General features: G+C 36.4%; 1 protein-coding gene across 1 annotated transcript in view; it reads left to right on the forward strand.

Annotated features, from left to right (window-relative positions):
- Positions 1–18,722, forward strand: part of kif18a (kinesin family member 18A) — a 74,194-nt gene that overhangs the window by 20,188 nt on the left and 35,284 nt on the right. Inside the window, exon 6 of the mRNA XM_064335780.1 lies at positions 3,361–3,558. Within this exon, the coding sequence (XP_064191850.1) occupies positions 3,361–3,558 (198 nt within the window). The remainder of the gene's footprint in view (positions 1–3,360; positions 3,559–18,722) is intronic.

Genomic DNA, 18,722 nt, shown 5'->3' on the forward strand with positions numbered 1-18,722 from the left:
CGTTTTCTCCTTTTTTAGATTACAAAATCACAAATGCTCCTGTACCACAATCAATAATACTCCCATTTGGACATTTACCTCCATCTGCCAATAACAACATCTGGTCTTGAAAGTAGCTACTTGCAGGATTCGTGGATACACAGGCAAAATGGCCATATTGTCACATGTGATGCTATTTCAGCCAAAGAAATGTGGTTCCCATCTCTGTTTTGTGCGGAAGCTAGCTTGCTTCCTAACTATTTAGTCGCCAAAAAGTTAAACCAAATCTTTTCCAGCTGTATTATCATTGTGAGAAACTCATTGATATTTCTGAAATTAATTCAATATTATTTTAAATGCAAAGCCCATAGTATCATTTCATAACTAGGTATAGATATTGTTTAGATTTTGATGATGCCTGTGCTGAAATAATAACTTTTGAAATGGTATGGTGCCTGAACCCGTAGTCTGTTCTTTAACATAACGAGCAAACGGCAGAAATAAATTATTTTTTAGGTAGGCCCTAAAACCTTGGTCTACTATTGCTGGCTTTGCCTATCCATTGGCTTGTTCTGCAGGCCTGCTGTTGGGTACGGTTGGAGTCATTTTGTTTCCCACAGCAGTCAAAATGCTCAAGCATAATGGCAAGATACAGTTGCAAGAAAGTTTGTGAACATTTTTGTTATTACCTGGATTTTTGCATTAATTACTCATTAAATATGGTCCGATCTTCATCTAAGTCACTAATAGACAAACACAATCTACTTAAACTAATAACAAACAAATAGTTGTACTTCTTGTCAATGCTAAATGCATCGTTTAAACATTCACTGTCTAGGAAAAAGTGTGTGAACCTCTAGGCTAATGACTTCTCCAAAAGCTAATTTAAGTCAGGTGTTTCAATCAATGAGAGGAGATTTGAGCTGTGAGTTGGAGGTGCCCTGCCCTATAAAAAAAGACATAGAAAGTTTGGTTACTGACAGTCTGCTCAAGAAACGTATGTTCATGTTAACCATGCCTTGATCAAAACTATTTTCCGAGGACCTTAGAAGAATAACTGTAGAGATAAAGCTAGAAAAGGCTACAAAAATATTTCTGAAGGCTTGGGTGTACATCAATCCACAATGAGCTAAATTGTCTTCAAATGGAGGAAATTCTTTACTTTTGCTACTCTCTCCATCTTGCAAAGATCACTGCGTGCAGTGTAGAATGCTGAAGGAGGTCAAAAAGAACCCTAGGGTAATAGCAAATAACCTGCAGAAATTTATGAACTTGCTAATGTCTCTGCACGTGTCCACTATAAGAAAAACACTAAACAAGAATGGTATTCATGGGATGGCACCATGGAGGAAACCACTGCTCTCTAAAAAAACATTGCTGCACATCTCAAGTTTGCAAAATACCACCTGGATGTTCCACAACGCTTCTGGGATGTTCTGTGGATGGATGAGTCAAAAGTTGGACTTTTTTGCAGAAATATGCAACGCTATGTTTTGAGGGAAGAAGCACTTCTCACCAAAACCTCATCGCAACTGAGAAGCATGGTGGAGGGAGCATCATTGTTGCTTTACTGGGGTTGCTTTACTGCCTCAGGGCCTGAACAACTTGCAATTACTGAGGGAACAAAGAATTCAAAATTGTATCAATTTTGCTGTAGAATTTCAGGGCAGTGGTTCTTCGCCTGAAGCTTAATAGAAGTTGGGGGATGCCAGTCGACAGTGACCCAAAACACTGTCCCCAAAACCAAAATGAATAAATCAACCACAGAACGGTTTTGAAAGTGAAGAAAATGTTTTTAAACGGCCAAGTTTGATTCCAGACCTTATCTCAGTTGAGTTGGCATGACTTGAGGAGGGTTGTTCATGCAAGAAATCTGAGAAATATCAGTTTTGTAAGGAGGAATGGTCTAAAATTCCTCCTAACCATTGCGATCAGCAGTTAAAGGAAACATTTGGTGGAGGTTATTGCTGCTAAAGAGGTCCAACCAGTTACTTAGATGTAAGGATTTGCATGCTTTTTCCAGCCAGAATTGTGAATGTTTAGACAATGTGTTCAATAAAGACATGAAAAGTGCTGTTGATCGTGTGTTATTAGTTTAAGCAGATTGTATTTGTCTATTATTGTGACGAAGATCAGACCACATTTAATGAGTAATTAATGCACAAATCCAGTTAACTTTTTCTTCAACTGTAAATTTGACCATACCTGGCCATTTAAGCAAGTGTTTATAACTTTATTACCTTATGCAATATTGATATTCAAATTGTCATAGTGTTCAATACATATGTTTAGGAAACGGCAGAACAGGTGAGCCAAATGGATTTCATTGCAGATTTAGTGATTTTTTTTTTCTTGGTGACAACCGCCAAATTATGAAAATTAAAACTTTCACAATGCAACAGTATGATGTGGAATTTGCACCATTAACTTAAAGGGAATTGTCTGTTTTCAATGAAATGTAAAAATGCGACGTGATGTTGCAACACGTGCAGAGAATGTTGTGGAAACGCATGATGGAGTCATACCGACACTGGCAGTGATGCCTCAGCCTCTGCTGAGTCTTGTAAATTATTAAGTAATACCTGGAAGTATGGCTGCAAAACCATGTCGATGATTATTGAATGTTTTTTTTTTTTTTTGTTGTTGTTTGTTTTCTTTTGTTTTTTGAGTGTAGTAACAATCATCTTTATTTTTCTTCTGTGACCGTGTGACGGTTTTTGTCCATTAAATAAATGGAAGCTGCAAGGCTTGGGTGTCGTGTCAACAGTCCACAGATAGGATAGATATTTATTTATTTTATCCTGGAGGCATTTTATGTGGCCTCTGAAGTTTGGGTGTTTACTATCGCACCAGGTATGATGAAAGAAAAAAGACAAAAAAGGCTGATACACTGCATGGTTGTTATTAAGCTTCAAAAAACATTTTATACTCAGCGATATAGTCTATTGCCCAGCCTTACCTCGAAGTATATTTTTTAAAATTTAATTCCAGACCTAGAAGCTTGGAGTTTTTATTTTTTGAATATATAGTATAGTTACATTTGGAGGCTGCATATTGTAGTCAAAGGTATTGCAGTTTATCCTACTTCCAGTTTCATATCTGGCTTGGCTGGCCAGGCAGTTCAACAAATGTATCACCAAAATTTTATGGAATTCATGAACGTCCTTACATTTTAGTCACACTTGAGACTTAGTTTGGTCAACTGTTTTTTTTTGTTTGTTTTTTTTTTTATATGAAAATTTATTCATGAATGTTATTTTTAGAAATTGATGGAGGGTGCTGGGAGCATTAAAATTGAGTATGCCTCTGTGAAAGGGCATACTATTGCAGAAGTGAATTACATGCCAGAATTTACAGGCCCTTTCTCTCCCTTTACCTAAGGTCTATTTAAGGCAACAGGACAAGACAGCCAGCCTAAATCCAAATGTAAGGGTTGCCAAAATGAGCCTCATTGACCTGGCAGGTTCAGAGCGAGCTAGTGCCACAAACGCCAAGGGAGCCCGCTTCCGGGAGGGAGCCAACATCAACCGCTCGCTGCTGGCTCTGGGGAACGTCATCAATGCCCTGGCTGACCCTAAGGTAGGAGATTTCGCTATGTCACTCCCAAGTTTTGATCGCATTTATTGGACATTTCCAGACTATACAGATGACTGTATCCAATAGGATTTTTTACTAAAATTTACACAATTCACAGACTCTTGTCAACTCTTGAAATTGCGGCAAGTGAACAGTTTTGCCTCTAATATAAACATGATTTACATTGCTTGAAAGTTAATTCATCAACCTGTTTAAAAAGACAGGTTTTTAAATCTCACCGCACATGCAAATTAGCCAAGGGAACAGGCATCAGCATTGCCTACTGGTAGGTGACTGGGAATTCTGTCTTTTAATCAAACGGACATAATATTACACTTGGTGATCCATTGTTCAGAAAGACGGTGGTGTCCACTGTCAAAGTCCCTGGAGAAATTGTTTTCTGTTTTAAAGTGACCTGATACAATGGCAAGAAGATTGCTAATGGGTTTTATGGTTCTGGCATGGTTTCCTTTATTGCAAATGCTATTTCTGTTATTACATGTGCATCTAGGCAAATTCTTAAATTGCAAAACATAGAGGAAGAGGTCAACTTACCGTATTGTTATAATTTTCACTTTATTGGAAATACTGCAGTGAGCACATTCAGGCTGCACTTGAAACCAAATGCCTTATTTGGAAATGCACAGATGTGTTGTATACAGATATTTTCTGTCCCTAAGTTGAACAGTGATGTTCGGAAGATTTAGCTTTTACATTCTTGTGGAAATCCCATTTTGCCAAGAAAAGAAACTTAATTTGCACAAAAAACACTGAACAGAAAAGTCGAACTTTCCTGTGATTAAAATTAGTCCATTGAAATTAGGGCATTTAGATGTTTTTTTAGTCCTTGAGTACCCGGGGGGAATTTTGCAGATTCTAAAATGTGTCACGTGGTAGCCCAGCTGTATTTTATAATTTTAGTTGGCCGAATGCAGCTTGAGCATTATCTGTTTCACGTTCTGTTAAAGGAAAAAAAGCATGTTTTCTTTCTATGATGGACCAATGTGATTAAATCTGCACCGGAATTTGTTCATTTTGGTCACTCGTTGTTTTTTCTGCAGTTACACATGTTATTTCAGTCGTTTTGCTTTATTAATTTAATAAATTAATGTTTGTAACAACACTGCCCCTTTTTTCAGTTTGCCATGATTTTCAATGACTTTGCCACGACTGCTCCATGATTTTAGCCAATTTTTCCTGTGACCTACACCTTATTTATATACCTACACCTGTATTTATGTCTGGCCTATTGTTAGGCATATGTACGGCACTGTGGGATGGTGTTAAGCAATGTTTTTATTGTAGGATATATAGTAGGCTCGGTAATAAAAATGGATAAAACAGACAGGGCAACCGAAAACGTCTGCAAATCAATATAAATTGTTAAAATACTAAACCTGAAATAAACATATGTGGACTAAAAAAATCCTTATGTGGAGTTTTAATTTTGTTATTCAATTCTAATTTTACATTAAACTCATATTTTGCCGTAATTTTAAAAGCAGCTGAACACTCAAGAATCATCGACCATGGTCAAAGAACATCGGTGTTGATCGGGTTTGTATCCTTCATTAGGCCGACAATGTTGAAAACTTTACCACTTTAGTCACAACATCTGCTGAAATAATTAGACTCTAGGGTAAGGAATTCTGAAAACAAGCATGTAAAAATTAAGAATGAAACAAAACTCGTTAATTCACGTTAATTTATTTTCAAGTAAATGTTTTTGGAGTAGTGCTCAAGCAGTCCTCCTTTTTCAAGTGCTTGTACACTTGAATGTTTGTGCCCATCCCTATCAGAAATCAGCTTGTTCCGCTGGAGGAGCATAATGAAAGGAAAACGATGGTAATTTCTTCTTAAAACACTTCGACATGCATTTATTAATGGTGTTAGAAGCATTTTAAGTTGAGCTGCGTTGTCAGAAGGTTATTGCTTACCTTTCAGTGACCACTCACTGACACCTGTCTTGGTTAATAGCTTTCAGCGTCTCTGAATTGGACTCACATAGGCTAATTTCTTGATAACAATAACTTGGCCTATAGTTTATAATTTTGATAGTGTTGACAATACAATTAGGGTAGCATTCCTTGCTCACAGTTGTTATCTAGAAAAGTTTTTGTTTTGCCAGTCTTTGGAAATGCAAGTAGAAACAATTCTTAAACAATTCTTATCCCACTTACAATTTATTTGATTACTAGTTCACTTAAAAACAGGTGATTGCTATTAATGAGATCAATGCAATAAATGCAGGCTTGTAAAATGGCAAGAAAAGCCTCACATTCCAAATCCTCATTCCCTCACTCACTTCATAGTGCATCAGACTCTGTCTGTCCATTCAGACTGGGAACATATTGGGATATGTATCCATTTTTTTTTTTTTTTGACCAAGTTGTTGATTTCTGTATTTTAATTCTGAAAATATTTTCCACTCTTATCCTCCTCTGCCCTTTAAAGAAAATTGATTCCACAGTAAAGTGGGTTCATCAGTCTGTCACCTGTCAATTATGTTACACTTAATATGCAGCAGTTTTGCAAGCACAAATTATATTCTTGTAAATACTTTCTAGTGCTTTGAATATATTACTATGTTGCATTTGAAAAGGACTTAATTGGCACCAGCCTGCTCATTGTGTGGTTGTCCACCAACAAGCTATGGTTGCACTGGTATTTCTCTTGTGGCTTTGTTCCTACAGTCCTAGCAGACCATGCAGTTTGGCCACCATAGTTTGGAAAATCCTTGTGTCAATAAAGACTGGGATGACACAGGTCATTATTAATTTAATGTAACTAAAGTAAAAGTAGAAAGAAATATGGGTAAATATAGGGACATCTAAAAAAGAAAATAAAAGTAATTGAAAACAAAAATGAGAAGAGAACCAGACTACATAACACTTACTATGGGCTGTACTGAATGCTATAATCCTTTTGAATGAAAATGATCCCATCAGGATTAGGCTTTGTGGGATCTTTTGATTTTGTCAAACCATTCTTCTCTGTCGCAGTCATTGCCTGAAATACGTCCAGATTGTTTTCTCTGTAGTATCAGACATTAAGATAATTCCCAGTGACATGGAAATCTCATTAGCCTGTGACTGGTTGAGATTACAGTATGAGAAAATAACAAATGTGGTTTCAATGAGCCATTTCTTAATGTACTTGTGTTATGGTGCTAGATGATTTGTCTTTCTACTGTCATTTCTGCTGTAATTTCACGCGTGTTCTACGCAGCTTTTGCTTAAGCTTCTCTTAATTGTGGTATATTCAGAAAAGCTGTTACTTTTTCACTGTGTAAGGCTGGGGTACTTCTGCATTATGTTACATAAGTAAGGCAGGTCATTTAGTTCAGGATTGTTTAGCTGTTTGATTTTGTGTTTTATGAAGGTTGTGTGGTTTCCTTATGGAGTGTATCACTCATTAGCAATATCACTCATGAGTCATTCAACAGTGCACTGCTCCATGGTAAAAGGCATGGCTCGATCAGGAGAGATGCTTAAAATACAAAAAGGTTGTTTACCAGATTTCTTCAGTGTATTCTTGCGTAGGAAATCTTTCTTACCACCAGTGTCATAGTTAAGTCAGAGCCATTTGAAATTAGAAACTTTCCTTCTCCTTATTCTGCTCAGCTTATTCAGCTTCATATTATTCTGTTATTTTAAAGGCCAAAGAAGTAATGTATTTCAAACTACTCATGGCCAGGCACACAATAGTAGGATCAACTAGAAAATGTTGCTGGGCAGTATGGCAGCGCTTAATCCTTTACATTGAAAACATTTCTTTTTCCTTCACTTTCTTTCCTCCTCTTTTCTCTTCTTCCCATTGTGCCTTGGATCAGATTCGGTAGGATTTGGTTTCATCCGTTGTTTTTACTTATTATGCACAGAAGAGCATCTAACCTCTGTTTTGTCAATTCATGTCTATCAAAAAGGTTATGGACTTAAACTCTGGAACTTAAGGACATGGACATAGAAATTCTGCATTGGCTTTTCTTCTCAATTTCACTAACATTAGTTAATGAAAAGTGGAGTTGTCGGGCATAACTCAGAATAACTGGTTTTTGTCCTTGGACCTAAATATGACGCTAAAATGCCAGGCTGCTTTTTTCCTGGTCTAATGGTGTGATCTTGGAATGTTGTCCAGCACTTGAAATAGTTGTTAACCCTTGCGCTGTTTGAAAGGTGTGACATTGTAATTTCGCATCAACCCATTTTCCTTCCAAGAACCAGCTGAAAACTAAACACTTTTGGACATTGCTCTCATAAGCAATAAAACAGGTGAGGGAAGAAATTGTGCTCTGCTAATAAGAACCATGTTTTCCTTAATGCTCCAAGGATGTATTATCAGGTTTAATTTATGCTGCCCAGTACTTGCAAAGTGATTTAGAATGAGCTGTGGTAAATGATTTAACATCAGTTGAACTGTTTAACAACGACATGGGTTGCTACATCTGGGGAAAATTGCCTGAGCTGGGGTTGAATGCTCACTTTCTTTTTGTTTGCTTAGAACTTTTGCAACAAAATGTATGTGATATTTTGAATGAAATTTTTTGAGGAAATGTCAAATGGCAATTTCCCAAATTAACTGTACTGATATTGACTTCTAAAGCCAATAGAAATGTGCATTTCTGTGCATTTCCTTCTGTCTTCATGTTCATGCCCATTTAATCTAAATAGTCACTGTAAAGTCACATCCAGGTGGAGGGGTGCTTTAATTTCTCTGACCAAGACACATTTGAAAATGTATGCATATTTGAACCCAATATATATGTACAAATTATATTTATTAATCTTTAAATTAGAAAAAAATATTGTTTAAACCTCTATTTAGTTTTTTAAATCTGTTCATTCATCACAGGTAGGAGGTCTTGTACATTAATTTGAGTAAATCCCTGACCCCCTGTCTCATTTTAAATTCATGTGTTTCGTCTGTTGCCTGTAGTATTGTCTTTGCTATCTGTTGGCTAGACAGATAATTACAGCTGGAATGACTAATGTTATGTTTTTAGTAGCTAGGATCTTCATGGCAACTGTCATGTCAAGCTAGCTAACTGTCTAACTTTCTTTTATATGGCTAGCTAGCACTATGGCTAGTTATCATTTCAGATTGTATTACTAGTTAGCTAGATATAAATAGAATTTATTTGTGGCGGTGGTCTTTGTGTACTTGTTCGGGGGGAGGCTGTTTATACTGTTTATTCAATTATAACAATTAAGAGGTTATTAAATTTAGCTGCGCACATGGTATACATCATTGTTTTGTGTTAGGGAAATTTTATTTATTTGTGTATTTTTACCTTGGCCATGTCTCCAGATGAAAATGAAGTCTGTACAGCACTTTTGTACAGAACTTGTCTCTCAATATTAAGAAAACTAAATTTATGGTTTTTGGTAATCAAAAAGAAATTGATGGGGATATTGAATTAAAAATCTATGAAATTAAAAGAGTTTTTGAGACAAAATTCTTAGGTGTTGTGATTTATCATAAATTAACATGGAAACAACATATTGACTATATTAAAGATTTTCACTAGCAATCCTGTATAAATCTAGGGATATATTAAATTATAAGGCCTTGTATATAATGTATTGCTCACTTATACTTCCTTATAGCCTATATCTTACTGTGTGGAATTGTGGGGGTCGACCCTAAAATGACTATAAATTCAATAGTCTTACTAAAAAAACGAGCCATACGTATTATTAATAAGGCTGGTTACTATGATCACACTAATCCAATGTTTATAAAATCCCATGTTATGAAATTTAATGATTTGGTATGATATAAAATAATGCTAATTATGTTTAGAGCTAAAACAAAGTCACTCCCAGATTGTGTACAAAGGTTTTTTTCAATACAGGGCTGCAAATATTATTTGAGAGATGTTGGTAAGTTTACTGTACAAAAAGCTTTAAAAAAAAAAAAAAAAGGGGATTAAAAGGAGATGTATTTCTATTGTTGGGGTTAAATTATGGAATAATGCTAATATAAATTTAAGAATGTGTAACTCGCTTTTGGTTTTCAAAAGAATGGTTTATAAAGCTATTTTTGAGGGTTACAATTGTGAATGATTTTTATTTTATTATTATGTTTTATTTTTGGAGCGTAACTTAAATTGATAAGAATGTAGGATAGGCATATATAAGCATTATATATGCTTCTGCCTGTGCCTTTTCAGTCACTACCTAATACATAGATTGTTGACTTGTTTATACTGTTTAGACTGTTTTAATTTATTGTATTGTGTGTGATGACTGAATAAAAAATACTACTACTACTTTTTGCGTCAAGTTGTACTGGCGACAGAGAGAATGAACAGAATGCAAAAGGAACCCATACTAAAACAATTTTTGCAGTAATGGTCTCCGTTACATACAAACCTTGCTGTGATTCGGATAATATGATGACATGCAGAATTCGAAACATAATTGATTTAAAGTCGTTGGTGCCTGATATCCAAAATGCCCTCATTTCTAAACACAATGATTTTCATTTGTTTCAATTAAAGTAAATAGGCCTATTAACCGTAAACTATTATTATAACAGAAACATTATGGCAATCTATCCTCCTCTAGCTTTTTATAGATTATATTTCTACACTCATGAAAAGTTATCGTTTTCATTAGCTATTTAAGATAACATTACATTACATTACAGGCATTTAGCAGACGCTCTTATCCAGAGCGACTTACACAACTTTTTACATAGCATTTTACATTGTATCCATTTATACAGCTGGATATATACTGAAGCAATGCAGGTTAAGTACCTTGCTCAAGGGTACAACGGCAGGGTCCTTACCCGGGAATCGAACCTGCGACCTTTCGGTTACAAGCCCAGTTCCTTACCCACTGTGCTACACTCCGTCCTAGTTGGGTGAACGATGGTGCTTGAAATTGCTAGCTAACATTAATCCAAATAATGTTGATAACTTTGCTATCTTGGTTAGGCCAGAGGACGTTCTTTTGAATAACAACGGCTCAATTTTTATAAAGTTTCAAGAGTATTTTGTTACCTGGCACAGTTTGCATTACTGTCCTTCTAGTTATGCTTGCATTCAGTCCTCCCTGCTTTACATATGCCAGCTACGCGAGGGAGGGGGGAGGGCCAGCTCACACAGTAGGCTGAATGTCACTGACATTTAAAAAGAAACAATAATGAATGCAATAGTATAGTGTTTGCTTATAGAAATAAGCACCAAAATACCAAAAAATATTTTTGGACAAAGCGCCCGAATACAATTTGTTGTATTGGAAACACTGGTTACATATATGGTATGAATACACGTTTGATACACACAGTATGTACATATATGGGCCTATATATACATAATTATTCATGTTTGTCCAAATGTTATTGCGCATACACATTAACTCAATGATAGTCACCCACAAATCACATTGATTTTCATTGTGGGGAATGAGTATTTTATAGTAATGTATATATGTGATGTATTGCACTGGTCCAATTTATCTTTTATCAGCTGAATTTATAAAAGTAATTCATAATACGCTGCCATCTTAATACCATGCAAACAATTAGATATAAAAGAGAATTCTGTCATGTTCTGCACAATATAAATATAAACTATTAACATTTATCAATTCCCCGTACAGTGTAAAGCCATTTAAAATGCCATCATGGCCATTTTGTAAATGATATCTTTAACACTGTTAACATCAGTCTTAATTCTTTGTAATGCGGACATTTATATGGTTGTCACTACTCTGAAGTGTATGAATTAGGCTCTCTGAGAGAAAGTTTGAATTTTACGCAATCCAGTGGTGGCCAGTGGTGAGGGGAGCGTATCTATGTTCCCAGGGTCTACTGCACCTGATGAAACGTTGTGAACAATTTTTCATAATTTCTTGAAAAATATTATTATTATTGAGGACTTCTGAGCATAGCTAAGCCATTTGTTTGCTGATAGACCTAGCTGACATCGTTTTCTGGAGTAAGGCAGAAAATCATTGATTTACTGTCTCTGTCTCTATCTACTGGACACAGATAAGATTTCATGTAGAGCTGTGGAACATAGGACCCTGGGAACATAGGACCCTTTGTCATGTTTCCATTATCTGCCATATAAATCTGGGGAACATAGGACCCTGGGAACATAGGAATGACCCCGTGGTGAGGACATGTTGTTTGAGGTACAGTAGACATATACAGAGCTGTAGCAATTGTCAAAGGTCTGTGCTGATAGCCCTTGATGGAGAGCAGGCTGATGTTAGCATTAGGGCTGATCAATTTAATTTCCTGTCTTTTGAGGATTTTTGCAAATGTAAACATTTCACTTACAACATAGTTTTTTGTGATTAATTGTAGTTTCTACTAATTAATGAAGAAAGAGACTGGTCGTTCCCCAATCATTGTCCATGCCTTGCATCCCGCTAGAATTTAACACCTGCTGGGAAAATGACCAAAAACACCTCTGGGCGACATAGCTCAGGAGGTAAGACCGATTGTCTGGCAGTCGGAGGGTTGCCGGTTCAAACCCCGCCCTGGGCATGTCGAAGTGTCCTTGAGCAAGACACCTAACCCCTAACTGCTCTGGCGAATGAGAGGCATCAATTGTAAAGCGCTTTGGATAAAAGCGCTATATAAATGCAGTCCATTTACCATTTACATTGCCTTGCCTCTGTAATTAGGGCGTTAAATATTTGAATTTGTTTTTGTACATGTTTATTTTAGTGTCTGAAGTGTATGTCTCACTTGCATGAAGTGGTGACTACATAAGCAAAATACTTTTTGGAGCGACTGGCTTGCCTTCGTAGAGGTGTCATTTTTGAGATGCGATGTGGGAAATAGGAAAGGAACGAGAAAAACCATTAGCAAGCATAGGGCAAATGGATTTTAGAGAATGAGATCAACTTAAGTGGCAGTCATTTTGAGTGTATAGCTGAACGAATAATTGGCTTAATAGAATAAAAGTCTAAATGTGAAAGCACTCCATTTCTCACAGAGGGGTCTCTATGAAGACCATGTAAAAATACACAACACTGCTGAAGATACAATGTTGTTGCCATGTAAATGTAAGGCCATGTGGACCCTCCATGTGGGTGTGGGAAATGTATCCTATGGAAATGGGAAATGCTGTGCACTTATGCCATTGGCCAGAATTTACTTCCTGGCACAGTCCGGATTAGTTACCACCCCAGGGGAAAAATCCATATACCAGCTTTTAACAGGATGAGCCTCCCAGCAGCTCCCTGACTTTTATTTTTTTGTTTGTTTGTTTTTTAAACAGATATTATTAAACCATTTACAGTAAAATGGGATCTTTTAAATAACCTTTGTCAAATTGTAAAAAACCTTTGTCAATCATACTGTAAAATGACGATCATTCTGTTCACAGTAGTGGTTCTCAAACTCAGTCCTGGGGACCCCTGTGTATGCTGGTTTTTATTCCAAACCATAATTGCAATCCCAGAATTTTAACAGGGTGTTCATTTTTTAAGATCATGTTTCAGTGTAAAAATTGCCTTTGCAAGGGCATAAAAAGTTCAGGTGTGCCACCCCAGTCATGTTTTCCTTAGAAAATCCCTCAGGTCTGTTAAACCAGAATGAAGCTTGTTTGTGTAAACTGGAATAAGTCCAATTAATTAATGGAGCTATTTTGAGGGTCTCTACTTTTAATGTGGAGGTGGTACTTCCTGTAGTATTTGGGTGTATGCGTCACACAAAATTAAATTTGGAGATTATTTTTTTCTGAATAGAGCTGAGGGATTAGACGGGCAGCACGCCGTGGGTTCCCCAAAGGCTGTAATGCATATTGGGTGTTTGACCTGTCAGATGATTTAGTTTATGCTTTAACAGGGCGGTCTGTTTGTAACAATAGTCTCTTTGTGTACAGAGAATGTATTCATCAATTAGGGGCATCTTTTATTGGCATAATATCAGTTTCCAGTATTTTACAAAGTTGTTCATTAAAGCTGTTGCCCTCTAAAGTAAAAGCATCTTGCTTACTTCCATTTTATTTTTCAAGGAATTTAGAACAAAGTATTGCATCTGAACTTTTCTAAATGTATATACAAACTGCTGACAGTTTACTAGGGGTGGAGAGAGATGCCACTATTTGTATTTGTTCTCCAAACAAAATTACTTGCATTTGTATTCAGATAGAACCGGAAGTGGGCGTGGTGTAAACCTGAACTGAACCAGAAGTGGTGGAGTTTAACGTGAAGCTGTGTAAAATGTCAACAATCTCTGAATTTTGCCATTAAAGTCATAGATTTATAATGACATCAATAATAATCCAGTTTATCTTAATTTGCAGCCGTGTTTAACAAGTAATGACCTATATGTTACAAAGCCATAACAGGCTTTTATAAGACTCAGGTACACAAACAGTGAAATCAAGTTTCAAACATGGGCAAAATGTTTTTTATAAATTAAAACTGTTTCCTTACTCTGTACTTAATAGTACGAACAGAATGAACCCCACCAGCACCTCTACCTGAGGAACACTGAAGTCAAAATATGAACTGAAAAAATGTTTTTATAATTCCAAAAATAGTTTTTCATATTCATTATGAATTGCTGTATGCTATGAACTAATGCAATTAATAATAAAAAAACTTAGAATGTGTAAGGCTGACGTTTATTTTTTTGTTTACTAATACTTTTTCTGCTGTGTTGAAGTCCCACTTTATCTGTATGTTTGATTTGCATAAGCTTGGATAAATTAAAAGAAAAAATCAAAAGCTTCCCTGGATGGAATAGGCTACATCTTCAGTTATTATGCTCTTACTCAAACTTGTATTTTGTGAAGACAGGCTCTAACACATGAGTTGGGAGCAGTCTAGAGTGATGGGGAACCACCACATCCCCTGCAATACTGAAAAGTTGCTTGGAGGAAACTTGCGTTTGGGGATTCAGGTCAGATAATTTAGTGCTACATGAGCCAGTGCTGGGTGTGTCATTGGCCAACAACCTGCGTCTGTAGTTTTAACGTTAGAAAGGCCACGCTTTTGGCATCGCTCTGACCTATCTAGTGTTAAGGGAAACTCTCACTGAATGTCTCTCTGCAGGACGCTGCACTTTTCATTCAGTAGTATAGAGCTTCCCAATTTTATTGTACGATAGAGCATTCATTTTCTATACATCACAAAACTGGGCATTTTCATATGTACTGATTATTCTTTGCTTGCCGAAGGGACACACATCTGTTCTTCTCCAAAGTTGTTATTGTTAATATTGTTATTATTATCATTATTATTATTAATATTACATTTTTTCAGGGATATCTCTTCCCATAGTTTGTAAGCTAGACATTCAAAATTTCTCTAGTCTAATCGTTAACTCCATAAACTCCATATACATTTTTTACTTTTCATTTGGGCTAAAGTTTCTTTCGTGTGTGCGTGTGTGCATTTTCCCAACCGGTATGCCGCAGCGCTCAAGCGAGGTCAGATTTGTAGTGTGAAAAATCCTTTTAATCTCTTATGGCCCCAATTAGATGCCGGGAACTAAAAATAGCATTCTCTTAAATTATTTCTTTTATCGGTCACTGATTCAAGGTGCAGTGCTGTAACACCTACACCGTTATAAAGCTGACTCTTGGCACTTTCATGCAAAGCTACCCTGTCTCGATCGGTCAAACCACTAGAGATAACATAAGAAATAACAAAGCAGTCCCCTTCCCGAAAGGAAGGCTGACATTGACACCCCAGGTTGATGGTTATGGTATTTTATAATCCAATAACTGTCCACAACAAGTCAAACAACTGCTAAAACTATGATGATGGTATTGATATTGCTAAAATTCTCCTCTGATTCCAAATAAATCAATCTGGTCTTTGTATACTGGCTAGCAAAATTCATTATTCATTATGTGCTGAGCTGAAAAAATTTTCAGGAGCATTTGAAAACAAGCATTTCTGTACATAAATAGAATTTCAAGCGTGAAGTGCTTTTTATTTATTTTTAAAAAAAGATAAACTTCTTACCATACAAACAGCAAAAAAAGATCTCAATTTATCATTCCTGTGCAGAGTAAATTACCTAAAAGCATGCTACTACCTGAAAACATTTTGGCTTTTAAAAAATAAAATGGACACGTTTTTATTGACATTAGCTTAACATTTGCAGGCTGCGCGTATAGTTTTTTTGAACTCTGGAAAAATAAAGCTGCCAGTTAGAACCAAAAAGGGCGCTTAAGGGCAATGCCATAGAATAATCATTTTTGGTCTCTTGAAGAACCATTTATGGGAGCGTTCTTCAAAGAACCATTTTTCAGATGGTTCCCTATAGAACCATTTAAGGACACACAAAGTACCATTCACAAGTGGTTCTATGAAGAACTGTGAAACAAAACAAAAGGTTCTTGGAAGAACTCTTTTTTGAAAAGTTTTTTGCAAAACTGGAACAGGTTCTGCAAGGAACCAAATTCATATAGTTCTTCAAATGTTTCTTCAACTGTCCTGCCTTATAATGCCCAAGTGACAAGTGAGATAAGTTATATATAACATTTGAGACTTCAAAGTCGACAAAACATGCTAATGCCAACCAACTACAAATATAAACATGCATTGATGGTTTCCAAGCACTCACTGCTGGTTGCTAATGACATTGAGCGATCGCTAGCTAGCTGGCTAGCTAGGAAGAGAAGCTTTTATAAAAGTCTAAGAGAAGTTCTTCCAGCTAGCTAGCTAGTGATCCGTCTTGCTGGCTATTTATGTATTTTTTTTGCTAGCTAGCTAGCGATCACACAAATGGTTCCTTCTTGAGTTTCTCAGTGACTAGTGCAATGCACATGCATGTAAAAACATAACTTGTTCATTTTCATTACTATCTAGAGAAGCGAAATTTAGTATTTATCAGGCATCTCAGTGCAAGAGTACTGAACTATCGTAATCTGTACTGATGAACTAGGATCATAATCTGTACTGACATACTCACATTTAAGGATTTATTTAAGTAGTTCCAGCACCATATAATTGTTTTGTTTGTTTAGCTAAAAACGGGGTGTTTCCTTCCAGTTGACCTTAAGTCAAGTTTAGTCTGACTTATCAGCCAGTGTTGTGCCTCAGTCTATTCACAATGATTTTCATCACAAAGATGGTTATAGTGAAAAGACCAAGGCCTGATATGAACTTGGGCTTTAGCACTAATTACACGATCCAAACGCATACAGATTTGTACAGTAGCTCTCTCTGAAGAAATGATAGCTGTGCAGGATTGACATCAGGAGGTCCACATATTAGATGTTAGATAGATGCCTAATTTTGAAAAAAAAAAATGTTTGGCAAATAAAGGCAAGGCAAACCTGACACGAATAAGGCATACCATGCTTATGAGCTAAAATAACTAGCTAGGTAGCGAATGGCAAAAATTGCCCCAGAGCCGGCACAAGCTAGTAAACTAGCTAGCCATATTCAAGAAAACATGAAGATATAGCGTTAACACGTTTACACTCAAAATACACTATGTGGCCAAAAGTATGTGGACGCCTGACATACAACACCTCATCTAAAATTATGGGTTGGTCCACCCTTTTTTTCTGTACCAACCTCCACTTTTCTGAGAAGGCTTTAAACTAGATGTTGGAGCATTGCAGCAGGGATTTGCTTCCATTCAGCCAGAGCATTATTCAGGTCAGGCACTGATTAGGTCTAATCTTAGGCGATTATGACCACAGACTCTCAGCCCTTTAAAACATTCATTTCTGTACCTTCTGACCCCATTTCAACAGACAGAATTCACAAACAACTTCACATGTCTGCACAATAAAGCTTGTTTTCTCATTCTTCCTCTTCTTTTTACATTACATTATCACAAATGCTCCAGGCCCAGAAATAATACGTCTTCCCATTGGACATTGATGCTACACCAGCAAATCAAAATATCACATACGCACGCAAAATGGACATATATATTTTTAACCAAAAAAATTTGCGGCCGCTGCAAGTATTTAATTGGTGACACGCTGGTAACACACCTGCCTATGGGACCTTCGTGGCGTAGGATCGAATCCCGCCTAAAGCTCAGGCAAATCTCTAATTCATTACTCATGTTTATTTGTTAACTAATAATTGTAACTGTATAATCTTGTGGGAACGAATTTATATTCCAGAAATCCATTCTATATTATTTCACATGTAAATTACGGATGAGTATCGTTTGTCTCCCAGTGAGCACAAGACCGCATACAGACAGTATCTAAAAGACTGAAGGGATGGATGGAATTCTTTCACCGAACGTGGAGGCTGTATTATGACATACCACCAAGATGTTTGGTTAACCGGCTATATTTGCTTGTAATGTGAAAGTTTTCTATCCGGCTAGGATACAGCTAGGCCATATTGAAGTAAAACTTGAGTTGAATTTATGTTGAATTAAGCTTTTATGTCAAAATATGCAACCTAGATAGATTTCAACTCCTTTAGACATCTACATTCCATCTATATGGACTCACTGGGCTACCTACTCTAAAATCACAAGCAAATAAAGGTATTAAAGATTGCAGATCTGAGGGAATAACTGTACCTGAATTAGCAAGTTAGCTAATGTTAGCAACAGCAATGTCAAATAATAGCTAATACTATTCACGATATGTCTTCTGTTAACCAAGCTAGCCTACTTGAAAAATTGCTGGCTAGTCATAAAGGGAAGCATCATATAGTAAAGATATTTAATTTTAACAGATGCCGATATTTTTTTGCAGTCTCCATTGTTGTACAAATTACTTGGTTCTACTGTGCAAGTACTGTGAGTATACTGTAAACTTGCACCTATGCATAGCTATGTTTGCCACACTTCATGTAGGCACAGTTGTATCTGTCATTAACTGGTGTCTATCCGATTCGCCACTATAAAATAATTAAATCGTGGCATATCTTCCTTCCAGGTGGAGGGTTTGACCTCATTTGTTAAATTAACGATAAATCGTTTGGATGGAAAGGTAGCCAGATATAACATGGGGAAAATAATGCTAGTAATGCTACCTAGCGTTACTAGATTCCCCATCTTTTATAGTTTACCCATCTTTTTTGCCAAGCCATTACTTGTAATATCCATATAATGCAAGCAGCTTATAGATTCAGGCTAGCTACTGTGTTACTAGTTACCCAGTCTTTTATGCAGACAGTGTCTGAATTTCAAGTTCTTACAAGCCATTGCTTATAATACCTATGGTGTGAGCAGCTTATTGATTCAGTGATTGGCCTTGT

This window comes from Anguilla rostrata, chromosome 5 (assembly GCF_018555375.3).
Source record: "Anguilla rostrata isolate EN2019 chromosome 5, ASM1855537v3, whole genome shotgun sequence".
NCBI classification, from domain to species: Eukaryota; Metazoa; Chordata; class Actinopteri; order Anguilliformes; family Anguillidae; genus Anguilla; species Anguilla rostrata.